At 40.7% G+C, this 14354-nt stretch overlaps 1 protein-coding gene across 3 annotated transcripts; it reads left to right on the forward strand.

Annotated features, from left to right (window-relative positions):
* Positions 1–10193: 10193 nt before the first annotated feature.
* Positions 10194–14321, forward strand: LOC117445274 (Rieske domain-containing protein). Of its 3 annotated transcripts, none has more exons than XM_034080806.2 (4): positions 10194–11067; positions 11437–11552; positions 12206–12320; positions 12404–14321. In XM_034080806.2, exons 1-3 carry the CDS (start codon positions 10878–10880, stop codon positions 12302–12304), a joined length of 405 nt encoding a protein of 134 aa, XP_033936697.1. In that variant the 5' UTR covers positions 10194–10877; the 3' UTR covers positions 12305–12320; positions 12404–14321. The 3 variants fall into 3 exon arrangements, 2 of the variants coding, with proteins under 2 accessions (XP_033936697.1, XP_033936696.1); XR_004551960.2 differs by having other exon boundaries at positions 10197–11067; positions 12206–12505; positions 13753–14321; XM_034080805.2 differs by having other exon boundaries at positions 10197–11067; positions 12206–14321.
* The last annotated feature ends 33 nt before the right edge of the window (positions 14322–14354 follow it).

Consider the following 14354-nt stretch of genomic DNA (forward strand, 5'->3'; position numbering starts at 1 on the left):
GAGTATTTTAATTATAGTGTGAAAGTAAAGAAACAAAGGTCAGCCGAGTTTTATCAGCTGGTCTTGTGGCCTTGTCTTGTAAATGAGCCTGGTGTCAATTATATTATGAAGACCTTAATATTTACACTGCATATTGTGTTTACATACAGCCCATGGTTCTTGGCAAGATATACTGAAAAGGCTATGTATGTCACCCATTTCATCAACACTTCTCTAACTTCTGGTCACTTTCCAAACAGTCTCAAGGAGGCAAGAGTAAACCCTCTCCTAAAGAAACCCACTCTCAACCCGTCTGATGTTATAAACTACAGGCCTGTCTCTCTCCTCCCGTTCTTGAATAAAACACATGAACACGCTGTCTTTAAACAACTCTCCTGTTATCTCCATCAGAACAACCTTCTGGATCCGCACCAGTCTGGTTTCAAGGCAGGTCACTCCACAGAAACTGCCCACATTGCTGTCACTGAGGAATTGCACACTGCTAAAGCAGCCTCCCTCTCCTCTGTCATTATCCTGTTGGACCTGTCTGCTGCATTCAACACAGTGAACCATCAGATCCTCCTTCGCACTCTCCAAGAACTTGGAGTTTCAGGCTCTGCACTTTCCCTCCTCACCTCATACCTCAAAGACCGTACCTACAGGGTAACTTGGAGAGGGTCCGAGTCCGACCCTTGTCAATTAACTACAGGGGTCCCTCAGGGCTCTGTTCTTGGTCCCCTCCTCTTCTCCCTGTACACAAACTCGCTCGGATCTGTCATTAGCCCGCATGGTTTTTCATACCACTGCTACGCTGACGACACCCAATTAATTCTGTCCTTTCCCCGCTCAGAGACCCAGGTCGTCGCACGCATCTCTGCTTGTCTAGCTGACATCTCTCAGTGGATGTCCGCTCATCATCTCAAGCTCAACCTTGACAAAACTGAACTGCTAGATTGTCCCACTCTTGACCTGACTATCAACATCGGCACCTCTGTTGTTTCCCCGACTCAGACTGCAAGGAATCTGGGTGTGATCCTAGATAACAACCTGTCCTTCACTGCAAACATCGCTGCTACAACCCGTTGCTGCAGATACACGCTTTTCAACATCAGGAAGATACGTCCCCAGCTGACCCAGAAAGCGACGCAGGTTCTGGTCTAGGCTCTCGTCACCTCACGCCTAGACTACTGCAACTCCCTCCTGGCTGGTCTACCTGCATGTGCCATCCGACCTCTGCAGCTCATCCAGAATGCAGCGGCTCGTCTGGTCTTCAACCTTCCAAAATGTTCCCACACCACTCCGCTCCTCTGCTCCCTTCATTGGCTTCCGGTAACTGCTAGAATTCACTTCAAGACACTGGTACTTGCGTACCATGCTGCGAATGGATCTGGCCCTTCCTACATCCAGGACATGGTTAAACTGTACACCCCAGCGCGTGCTCTACGCTCTGCATCAGCCAAACGACTCGCTGCACCCTCGCTGCGAGGGGGACCCAAGTTCCCATCAGCAAAAACACGTGGGTTTGCTATCCTGGCTCCAAAATGGTGGAATGAGCTCCCCATTGACATCAGGACGGCAGAAAGCTTACACACCTTCCGGCGCAGACTGAAAACTCATCTCTTTCGACTCCACCTCGAGCGATAGAATTACTAACAAAGAACTGCTAACAGAGCACTTATATACTAATAAAGGACTGGATTATCTATAGCCAGTTGAGTAGCACTTTAAATACTTGGCTCTATGAAACCTGATGTACTTATATGATTCTGTTTTCTTCAAGGTTGTGTCTTCCTGGTCGAATGTACTTATTGTAAGTCGCTTTGGATAAAAGCGTCAGCTAAATGCAATGTAATGTAATGTAATGTGTAGTCTGCTGCCTGTGCTTTGTATGTGAGGGGTACTAAAAAAGGCATTTGCAGATAGGATACAAGATGGAAATAACAGGGGGTCTTGGGGCTCTGGGACCAGAGAGAGAGAGAGAGAGAGAGAGAGAGAGAGAGAGAGAGAGAGAGAGAGAGAGAGAGAGAGAGAGAGAGAGAGAGAGAGAGGAGAGAGCGAGAGCACGAGAGAGGAGAGAGAGAGAGAGAGAGAGAGAGAGAGAGAGAGAGAGAGAGAGAGAGAGAGAGAGACTCTCTTTCTCTGTAAACAATATTAGGTGTACTTCAGATGCATGTTTGTGTTCTTTGCCGTTACACACTGTTTTCCTTTCAGCTACATCACAACAAGATGTGGCTCTTTAGGACATTAACTAGTTATTAGTGCATTTTTCAAAGAGAACGTCTTGCCGAAAAGACTACTTAACTTTCAATAATAATATTAGCATACAAAAAATAATATCATAGGTCAGAAATGTACCTTTAAATATATAAATATATAATGTTTTGTTTCGACCTAAGTAGAAAAAGTACTGTCTAGCATGCTTTTAGGAGAATTGCCTGGTAATAACAGTTAAACATGCTTTACTTGAAAATGTAGAGAGAGCTTTTTTAGCCCTGAAACTTGGAAATGACTCCCCTTGCATGACAGTTAATCAATTTGTGCTATTTTCCAGCAGAAAGGCAGATGTGTGGGAATTGGGGTAGATTTATAAATGTGTTGTATTATTATGTCTAGAATTCTCATAGAAACCAGTCATAAAGCCTTGTGGCAATGGAACACTTTTAACATGAAAATACTGTTTTCAAATCCATCGCCATTTCTGCAAACATTGCGTGAGTCTCCCTGAAGATTGTACAAAAACAGCTAACATGCTGAGGTTCACTCACGAGTCCTTTGTTTCTGAATGTTCACTTTCCCAGATGGTCCCCTTTTAATAATCGATCCCTCCTCCATAAGTACTGCTCACCGCCGGCGGGAGAGGTTGCTTGACCGAACACTGTGATGTGGTTAGTAGCTATTGGCAAACGCAGATTTCACCTTTCCTTTCATGGTCTATCGAGTGACCTTTACAAGAACTGAGCTTTTGTTTTTTTAAATCCTGACATTCAGTGTGAACAGCTTTAACATTAGATTGAAGGACATGTCTAGGCTGGTGTTGTTTTAGTGAGCTTTTACATTTCCTCTGGCCATTACACCATCCTCTCTGATGGATACTGCAGAACATGTTGAACCTGTTGATGCTTGAATGTCATTTAAGCTGAATTTATACTCAAAGCTTCCGTTGATCTCTGGAGCAAAAAAGCTACGGAGAATTATGTATTACAAACTTGCATTTTTGGAGGTATGTCTTACAAAATGGACTGTTTTATAATCAGTCTCCAATAAAACATGTGTGATGTGAATTACATTTTTGTTTACGCGGTATGAAAACCTTTGACTTCCATTATCCAGTCTATCAAGACTTATAATGCACTCTATTGGTTTAACACGAGTACACTGTGTGTTTTAAGAGGGCTGTTATGGAACATATGCAGATCAGTGAGGCTTGAAGTATACATGAGAAGAAAGACTTTGAGTATCTATAGCAGCAGCAACGGTCTGTCAACAGACGGAAACAGGCTTCACATGTCTCCATGGGCCACTTTCAGAATGCAATGTTCCAACAACAGTTTTTCTCTCTTTAACTCTCCGTTATGGGGCCCTAGCTACCAATATGTTGTAACACACCTGAGTCCATGCATCATGTGTTTTTGTCACTTCCTTTACATCATGCTATCTCTGGTAAGGTTGCGTTAGAGTTGTTTTTCCTATGTCAGATGTGTGCTGTGCCATCTGGGTAAATTGGCAATTCAAGGTGTAACAAATTGTGGGTGGTTCGCCTGGTGGAGCCAAAGTGGTTCTTTAAGTTGATGGTTCTTGTGCGCCTCAGGGCTGAATATGAATAATATGTTGATGTGGAAGGGCTTGATGTATTTCAGAGGGGGGGGGGGGGGGGGGGGATTTATAGGCCTTTGAGAAGAACACTGCGTCCAGGGTAGTGAGCAAACTGCTATTATGTTGAAGTTTGTTTGTGTTTACGTCTTTGTTATGACTACAACAGCGAGGCGTTTTTTTGTGTTGTCCACGTTCCCATTATCCCAAAGACATTTTCTCAGGAGCACCTACGAGAATGTCTTCAAATGTGGCCCAATCCTCCACGTTTCGTCAAAGGTCCAGGTCACTGTGACCTCACAAAATGTTTCTGGAGGTATCTGAATACATCATTTGCTAGTCATGACCACTTTAAATACATTTCCAATAAAATGACAATGTAATGTTAATATTGGCATGACAATTTGTTAAAAATAATATCGCAGGCGCATATTAAAAGTCTTACAACATCAATAACGTTAAGTTACCACCTGCTTTTTCTCTCTCTCGCTGTATGACATTTCATCTCAGAGTAATTATCTAAAACCCATAGAACAACTTGAGTCTTATTTCCCACTAGCCATGCCAATCGGTGACTACAGTTTTTTGTTTATTGCAAATGGATATAGACGAACTCATGTTTTATCATGTAGGGAAAGCAGAGAAAATGTCTCGTGCATAATGTTTCGATGTTGCATGGATAATAATGTTACATGCACACTATATATGATTGTGTGCTCTTACATTATTATGTTCAATTATTCAGCTCAACAATGTATGCAAAGGCCTTACACAACTGCAGCTTGCGTTGAGTGGTATTTCCCGAATTATCATCTAGTATGCTAGGCTACAGTTTTTGTGTTACCCTCTTAGCCACAAATCATTAACTGATGTGATCCCCACCAGCATTATCTGATGCTATGTCCTCTAATCAACACAATATGTCCACACAATCCAACACAAAACCATTATCAAAAAGGCACATCATGTCAGCTACAGATCTGTATTTTCAGATACGGAACTCCTTCCTCTTCACTATTCAGATGCTAATTTCTCTCACAGTGCGTCTGCTGAGCTAGGAACCTTGAAGAACAAGACGTATTGTGTCTGGATATCATCACGACTGAGGACATGAAGTAAGGAATGTAGCATAGTCTGATCTCTCCTGCAGACATGTTTGCAGTGGAGGTGAAGAGGTGGGAACAGACTTCACAGACAGTGACTCAGCGGCTCGCAGTCATGCCCTTGTTGTCTCTTGGGCCCAGTTAAATGATGTCTGCCTTGGCAAATTGATTGGGAAAGAGAATTATAAGGTTCAAGATGCTTGCATGTTAAAAAGTGCACTTTACTAAGAAATGCCTTTTAGAAAATTGATGTGAATCTACCACTCATAATGTTACCTTATATTACAAGGAAATTATGATAACATTACTTTAGATCACATTTATTCCGTCAGATTTCATTTAAAAGAAAATGGCATGCTATTTCTTAATGTCAGCGCTAACCTTTAAACACGACAAAATAACACTGAGCATGTCAAAGTACATTTCCTGAGAGATGAACCATGTTGACACGTGGAGAAAGCAGACTGAAAATGTGAACAGAGTAGAAAGTGCCTGTGTTACATTTCAGCTCCATCGATCACAAAGTCCAATTTCAAAAGAAGCAAACCAGGCCATTAATCAACATTTCAAAGTTGATGATCTTCATTTCTCTTTTTAAAATGTGACCCACACCGGTAATCTTGAGCGGTTCAGATAGGGAAACACAACACATAAAGAATGTCCTACCTTAAAGTATCACCATAACGAGTCAGACATCACACATTTAGGTGATTGGCAATTATCAGAAAGAGGAATGATTGCCTGCTTTCCGCAATTTTCTGTAATTGACATGAACATTTGGTCTGATGAGTCATCTCCCCATTCACCCTTTTGCCTTCACTTAGGCTGCTTTATGTTTGGAAAAATCCAAAGGATGCCTTCAGACAGTGCTGCTGCCAACAGTTTATTACTGTGGCTCTGTGATTGTGTGAGCAGCCATCTCATGTCATTAGATTTGATTATTTGTCTGCATGGTCATATAACAGCAAACAATGAGAGAGGCTACCTTATTGGTCCAGGTGGTGCAAACACTGTCCCTTCACCGCAATCCTATTTTTCCAAGATCCTGATGCGCCCATAAACACTGCTAACCAATCAACGAGTGGTCTCATGAAGACTTTCAAGAACAAGATCCTTCCATGGCCTCCCCTGTAACCAGATGTAAACATAACTTTTATGAGATCAGAGCTAAGTGTGCCTCCGTCCCTTTCCTCACAGCACTTGAGGATTTTCCTCTTGACAAATAATCCGACCACACTCATTTCAGGATTTGTGTGGCTTTGCTCAAAAGAGATGTCAGGCTGTTTTCTGATTATATAATGTTTTTCTTATAATGTCCTTCCCCTAGACGTGAGTACTGAACAGTGGTTGACCCTATTCAGGGTTTTCTTATCTGGAATGATTGAGTTCTGCTGCAGCATAAGAGGCCCAACCGTTACATCTACTTATGCACTGAGGGTTGAATTCTCAAAAGATTGCACAGTTTTTGTGTTCGCTTAACCTTTTTGATAGCTACTGTATCACAACCTTAAATAAAAAAATAACAAAAAGGTTTCCAAGGTCCCACAAAGGATGAAATAGTGCCAAGCTTATAGCATCTTGGTGCTCTGATGCTAATTGAACGTATTCAAATGAAGCAATATAGATCTTCAGCAAGATTGGCCCCTTTTTATACAAATTAGCCTCATTGCAAAAACAATCCACTGTGTGTGTGTGTGTGTGTGTGTGTGTGTGTGTGTGTGTTGCACTATCATTAGCGCCATGTCTTTTGTGAAACGCACCTTGAGACCGGGAAGATGGTGGTTTTAAGTATTTTGATATCTGTGGCTGCTTTCTTTGAGATATACACTTCAAAGGTTTTCTTGACGATTTTCCACATCTATAATCCCTACTACCAGTATGGTTCATGTGAATCAGAATCAGCTTTATTGCCAGGTAGGTTCACACATACGAGGAATTTGACTTGATGTCATGGTGCATACATAAAATATAAAACGAAGTTTCCACAAGCAGCAGTTAGCTTAGCAATAAAAAGTGTGTATGATTCTGTTTGTACGTAACAAAGCCTAACTACCAGCACATCCAAAGCTCAATTATAAACAATTTACTGCGTATCCCGTTTGTTCAAACTAAATGTTAGCACAAAAAACTGTAAAAATGAAATGATGCAGTGTTAGGTGGATTATGTGCCAGACTATTTATTGGCCGGGCGCAATGACTTCCTGTAGCCTGGTTGCTACCCTGATGTTGCCCGGCAACCACCAACTAAAAAAAAGATCCAGCAGAATTACCTGAAACCAGAGCCAGGCTGCTCCAGTCAATGTTACTCTGCTGGTTCGAGCTTCATTTTCACATTACGCTTGTAACGTATAGAAAGTATTTATACTCTTTGAGACCATTTTTATCCTCCGTGGGGAAAATTCAGTCTCTCTCCTGTTGATTTGCCATCAACTGTTTTTAATCAATCAAACAAAACTAACATCATATAGACTATGATTGGATCTAGAAAGTAATAAGCTATACTTTGAGCCACAGTAGAAACAACTAACAGGACATTGCTATATGTTGGTGATCCTAGACATACTGATGTTCCTATTTATAACACTAAAATGCTATATATTTAGTGGTAGTCCTTTAGGCAAAGTCGGCAGGCTATAAGGTTTGCATAAGGAGATTAAACGTTTATTAAAGGGCCTTCAACCATTCATCGTATTCACAGTGGGACTGTGCAGAACCCTGGGGCTTATTAGCAATGCAGGTCTGTGAGGGCAGACATTGGGACTGGCTCAGCAGTCAGATGTGGATTCAGTTTCCTGTCCATTAAACATCAAAGTCGAGTCTGGGTTTGCATTTGAAGGGACATAACGATATTATGTATTTTAACGTTCCACAGAAGACGTCAAGCACCAAGCAAACAATTGTTATCCTAATATGAGCTCCTTGTGGGAGCTTTGAAACATGACTGTCCTCATATTGGTTTATGAAACGAGAAGCATTTGAATGACAAGATGTTTTAGAACAAGAAGCAAAGCAAGCAGGTAGTGGTGTTTGGAGCTTGGCTCAAGCACTTTCTTAGCTAATAAAAAACATTTGGGCTGGAGACTTTGTCTTCCATCCATCCTTGGCGAATGATTTAAGAGACTTTTGAGGATGATTGCCGGGTTGTTGACAAGATGAAGCTAATGATGGATGACTTTGGACTCAACTCAAAGTCTAATACGTCATCTGAGCCAGACTTTCTCTACACCAAATTTCGCCTCATACAAATAGTTACACTGTCCAGTGGTTGAAGTATTGAAACGAGAAGTCAAAGAAATGTATGGACAGAGCAGTCCTCATTCTGGCCCACTTCTTGCTGTTGGCACCTTTGTTTACTTTTCCCATCCAACCTACTGATTCAGTTTTTCCACAATACATCATGGTGATGTCTGTAATCACTGTTTACAAATGTAAATAATTGGAGCTCAGTTAATTTGATTCACAACTTTTGCCTTGCAGGTTTTCACACCTTTCACAGGCCAAAGCAGAGCCGTTGGTGATGTCTGTCAGTGTGTCAGTGCCACCTCCAAACTGCAGGCTGTCCACATTGTTGGCTGAAATACTAAAGGGACAATTTTATTAGCTCATGACCCAACCTTCTGATTAATAGTACTTGGCTGCGTTATTGAAAATAATCCCTGTTGTTGATTATCCAATCAAAACCTTCCGAGTTCAGACTGCATGATTCAAGACTACCTGCTGATCAGCACCAACATATTCCCAGCTGTGTTTTAATGCTGCTTAGGGTTTTATTCTGGGTATTTCCACAGTATTAAACCCATGCTGAAGTTAACTGACAATAAAGCTACTCTAACAAAAATAACACAAATATGACTAATACTATGACCTGCTAGTACATAAAGATAGATTACAATCAAATTTAAAATATATTATATGTATTAAGTTTTAAAATATCACAGGTGGAGTTGTATGTAGAGTGAGTTATGATAAGGTAATGTTTCTGTATAGGGCTGTTAGCCTTGAACAGTACATATTTAAGAATTTGGTAACTTAGCTCAGGTTTCTTTACACTGTGTTACGCCCAGATCTAGGGGAACCTAGGTGCAGCATAACATGTGCACTCTCTCCTCTTTTCCCACTCCCAAGAACATAGACAATGAGACAGCGAATGCCGTTTGGTAAATTTAATTACCAACGTTTTCTTTGTAACAAATAAGTGCAACAACCCACAAAGCAAACAAATCTCTGAACACAAAAATCTTGCCTAACAAATAAGAAAATAAACATACAGGACTCTTACCTACACTGACGTAAAAACAGGAGAAAACGAGAACCAACCAAAAGAAAAAGGGTTTCACACTTTCACGTAGATTTAAGGCTTGTCCAACAAGGACAGGTTAAATGTATGTCTATTCTTCCAAGGTTGACAAAATATACCAGGACAGAAGTACAAAAGGACAGATACAAATACAAATGGCTGCAGCTTAAATGCTCCCCTCTTCTTCAGGTGGACCAATCAGCCTGTTGAAGGTAGCTAATCAGCTAACGGGCACCACCTGCACACACACACACACACACACACACACACACACACACACACACACACACACACACACACAGGAAACATCTCTACACACAATACACATAACGACCAGGGTCGTAACAACTGGCTCTCTTTTTTCTTCAGTGATTTCACATTTACTCTTGATGAGATCCGACTTCTGACAAGACTACACATTCTTGATACCTGCCCATGACACGTTTTCATGGCTTTCCCCTGCGCTTACGCTGCAGACTATTTCTCAAAGTCAGGAATCGGAACAAGTGGCCTCTGTTAAGCGTCACTCCAGTCCAGACAGTAATTCACATATACCTCCAGGCTAAACTGCCAGCAGAATTATAATTGGTGCAATAAAGCGTTGGAGACAAAGTGAATACAAGTTTAATAAATACAGATTGTCATTTATGTATTTTTTTTTTTTTGCCGCTTGCCAATTGGACAAACTTGTAGTGTTCAAAATCTCAATTTCAATTCCAATGGAAAGGTCAGTTGTATACACTGGTGATAATTATGAGACCTTTAGCTTCTATGATCATGGACAGATGGCCGACTCACAAATGTAAAACTTCTTACTAAGGTTAAACTGACTGACCGTTTAATCAACTCTATTTCTGATAAAGTAGTGCTGCCTCAGGAACTAAAACACTGGCAGGGACACTGAGCTAACAAACAATTTGTAATAATGTTAAGAAACTACATCTAGGAAAAGTAAACCTGAAGGAATCAGCCAAATACCTGTCTGAAGCATCATGGTCTGCCATGAAAGAACAATAACAGTCTTTGTAACTGACAATTAAGGAATAGTGTTGTAGCCTACTATTTGCACTGTACATGAAAAGTGATTTCCCACATGTACCATACAGTTTGGAAACAAGTCCAATAGTGTATTAAAGTGTTCTCAATAAACCCAACAGGGCCACCAGGAAAGCCCAGAAAATTGGCATTTCTGCAGAGTTGAATTGTTCGAACATAAAACACCCAAATGAAAGAACAGGAGAGATTTGTCTGAAGTCGAAGAATGAAACTATTTATTATGGAGAGCATTCCGCTTTAGCTAAGGTTCAACATAAAAGGCCAATTTTTTCACGCTTTTTCGACTTGTGATTTATATTATTCTTAGACCAGCATATATGAAACTGATAAACCAAAAAAATGTAAATGTGTGGGGATTAAATGTGCTGCTTGTTAATCATCACTTTCATGTCGCTGAAATGAGGAGCAGCCATGCTCCAGCGCACAGCGTACCTCGGTGTGACGGTGAGACAGCTCTCTGCAGCCCGGATGGAGGAAGCTCAGTCCGCATAGCTGACGGTCACACCGCTCGGCCTGGAGGTTAATATGACATTTGTTCACCCAGCGAACTGCCAGATGCATTTCAACCGGAGTAAAAAGGCAGCTATTTAGTAGCGCAATTTAGAAACAACCGTTCATTTCGCCGTGCTTTCATGGCGTCTGGCTCCGGAGATGAAGAGGGGGACACGGAAGTCGGTTCATGGAGACTCATAGGCCCGGTCGAGGTGCTCTCCAAGAAGCGCTGCCGCCTGATGTATTGCTCCCTGGGCTTCAAGTCTGATGTCTGCCTCTTCTACGTGAAGGGGGAGTTTTTCGCCATGGATGCTCGCTGTGCACATTCCGGTAAAACATCAACCTACAGTATCAGTCCCTTATGTTAACCCTTTAGCTAGGCAAAATAATGCACAATATAACGTTGTTGTGATTGTAGCATATGGGGTATTCAGCGTGTGGTAAAGAATGTAGCATCTGTGGGTCAGACTACAACTGTATACCTCTTACACAAAATGAGTATGGTTCATTTTTCCCACAGCTGATAGCCTACGGAAATATCACCCGTGACAGCCCCCTGCTGTCACATAGCTTTATCAGTTTCACACCATGTTATTCAAGCCTCACCATCACATTTTCCCAGAAGGTGCACGTCAAAAGCCATTTGTTTTGTTTTTTTAAAGCGAGAACATGTGAGTAACAATTTCCTGTTTCTCCCAGGCGGTCCTCTGTGTGAGGGGGACATCGAGGAAGCTGACGGAGTCCTGCAGGTCTTCTGTCCCTGGCACGACTATGACTTCAACCTCAGGACTGGGAAGTCTGGGACCTCCTTACAGGTCAGAGATTAAATATGTCTGTATTACTTCTTCACAAAAACAGCTACATTTCATTGCTCAGAATAGAAAGATATAATTCAAATGTGAGTTAGAGTAGAAAAAACATGAATTAGACCCCAAATGATTCCCAAAATATAATCACGAATCAAATATGCATCAAACTTCCAAAAACATGCCCAGTAGGCAAAAGCGTCACTCTCTGACTGCACCTGGAAGTTAATGTGAACATTTGCAGTGACATGTCGGCAGATCATCCTCTTGTATTAGATGTAGAAAGTTCCACTGATTGACACAGCATGAGGAATCAAAGTCTATGAGTCAGAGTTAACGTTTTGTTCCCCTTTTCTATTGTTTGCTTGCCATGAACAATCCAAACAAGAGCTTTACTTTCCATAAACATCTTGTTCAATTTTAATAACCATTGTTTATCCTGTACAGTGCATTACTGTGATGTCACCAGTCAAACAATAGAATACATATAAAAACAATTATTCTGGCAGTTTGCACAGGAGGGTTTGCTCCATTTTAACTTATCAGAAGTGACATTATACACTGTAAGCTCACTTGTTTTTTTAGCAGCTGTATGAGTACCGCAGTAAATTACAATTTGTTTATTCCCTCTCATGTGCCTTTTGTGTTCTCTATTTTTACAGCAACAAGTGTATGAAGTCAAGCTGGAGGATGGCAACGTGTACGTGAAACACGCCAATCGTCTCTCCTTAGAGCCTTTTCCTGCGGATCAGAAGAGTTGAAAAACCTCAGCCCTTTGTGAGGCCCGTCTATTTTTAATACTTGTTCCACAAACCCAAGCCATCTGAAACATTCCTGAGCCTTATCTATCATGTTCACAGGCGGTTTCTGCTGTGATTGCTGTGAACTCAGGACAATATCAAGAGGATTGTCTGAAGAGGACGTGACATCATGAAACTGAGATGTACTTTCTGCTGTTCCAGGTAGAGATTCATCACAGATACTGAGCATGGAGCGCTCTAAGGACACTGCAGACTTTTATAATACACCAGACCGTAGCAGATATAACTTCAAAACAGAAAGTTTACTTTTCATATGTAATATTACATTTTTACTGCATAACAACTATTTTGCCTATTGACCAGATTTTGTAGGATTCTTTCAGATAATCATCTTATTATTTCTGATTTAAATAATATAGAGTGATATAGTTTTAATGTCTTTGCATTTGAGCTAAAACATTTTAAAAAAATCATCTTTATTCTTAGATGTTCTACTTGTCCATCCATTGCTCGTCTTATATGCTTACTAGCAAGCCATTACTGCCCTGTTTTGCTCCCAAATATCCTTTCTGATTTAAATACAAAAGGAAAATTGACAACTAACTATAATTGCAATGAGGGGAGGAATTCACATGCATCCAGAAATAATGATTCTTGCTTTACAGTCATATTAGAGGTAATATGATTTATACAAAATATGCAAATCTAGTGATTTGTAAATGCAGTTCAAGTGGACAAAATGAATAGTACAAATGAAATGAACATCAATGTCTTGGTTTATATGAGAAAAACACATGTCGATTGTCATTTTTAGTTGTAGTATGTCATTTTGAAGTCTTAAGTGACTGCCAGTCCATTTCAAAAAGTAATGCAAGAGTTTCCACTAATTACAGTGGAGTAATTTGTAGAACCATGTCATGATGGAAGTGTAATGACGTTAATATCCAACTAAAAGGTCTTATTGTTATTCCCACCATTAATTATCTTCAATGTCTTCAACAAGAATTACCAGAGGCTTCAACTTGCAAGCAATCAGTCACACTTGTTGAGTTGTGGCCTTTGCATAAATGTAGACATTTATTCCAGTGATGTCACCAAACAGAAAACTCCTTTTTAATGATTTGATTTTGGACCGTTTTCTTAACCCGAATAGAGTTCCAGCAAGTAAAACACACATGAAGGGCACTGCAATTACGTTTGATGTCAGTCCCGGAGTTAACACTTCTCACACAGCAATTCTCTCCACTCCTGGCCTGTGCACAGACCGGTTCGTCTGTTATTGACGCAATTGGACTCAAAAGAAACAGTTAAGGCGCCGCAGGAAGGTTCATGACCTTACATGCAGCATTGGTCTCAAAAAGAAATGTTTTTTCTAGCTTAATGTGCGTGTGCACTGATGCATTTCTTACCCAGCGGTGAAGGCAGTCACTCACTGTGTTTTCTGTCAGCTCCATTTTCTGGCAGAGGCGGAGGGCCCATCCTGAAGGTGTCAGAGGCAACACACACTGTCCCCCCTGCTGTGATCCTTGCTGTGCAACTTTATTACAGTAATAATTCCACTGGCTAAACATTTCTGTAGTGTGCAGGAGTGTTTTTTCTGTGTGCAGTATAACTCATCACCTGAAGGGTAATGGACACACACAATGGACATGCAGCTATTTTGAGTCGGTGGAAAAGTCGAAGTAAACATTGTCAGGATTCTGCACGGTACTTGATATTCTGTGAGTACTACTGAGAAAACCAGCATTACCATCTGTTGCCATATGTTTCCTTGAAGTTATTATATATGCTGAGCTAATTTGAATGCATTTAGTTTCTTATGAAAATGATGTATGTAAAAAATGTTTGCAGACTGCATTGTTACTTTAGCCACATTTTATTTCAACTACCTATCACATGCACTGTAAGCTTCTGTTGTTTCGTATGTTTCAAACTATATTTATTGTTGTGACTTTTGCAGAGCTCAGCATTTCATATGTATTGTTTAGATCACAAATTAAATTATTGTTTGTTTGCATCACTGAAAACAATTTGTTTTCTTACATTCAGA

Source organism: Pseudochaenichthys georgianus, chromosome 4 (genome assembly GCF_902827115.2).
Source record: "Pseudochaenichthys georgianus chromosome 4, fPseGeo1.2, whole genome shotgun sequence".
Classification (NCBI taxonomy): domain Eukaryota; kingdom Metazoa; phylum Chordata; class Actinopteri; order Perciformes; family Channichthyidae; genus Pseudochaenichthys; species Pseudochaenichthys georgianus.

Excerpts from the sequence above, each read along its gene's own strand:
- LOC117445274 (XM_034080806.2), top strand. The coding sequence starts at position 10,878 with ATGGCGTCTGGCTCCGGAGATGAAGAGGGGGACACGGAAGTCGGTTCA. Across the intron at positions 11,068-11,436 it reads TGCTCGCTGTGCACATTCCG|GCGGTCCTCTGTGTGAGGGG; the intron begins GTAAAACATCAA and ends TGTTTCTCCCAG. Across the intron at positions 11,553-12,205 it reads AGTCTGGGACCTCCTTACAG|CAACAAGTGTATGAAGTCAA; the intron begins GTCAGAGATTAA and ends CTATTTTTACAG.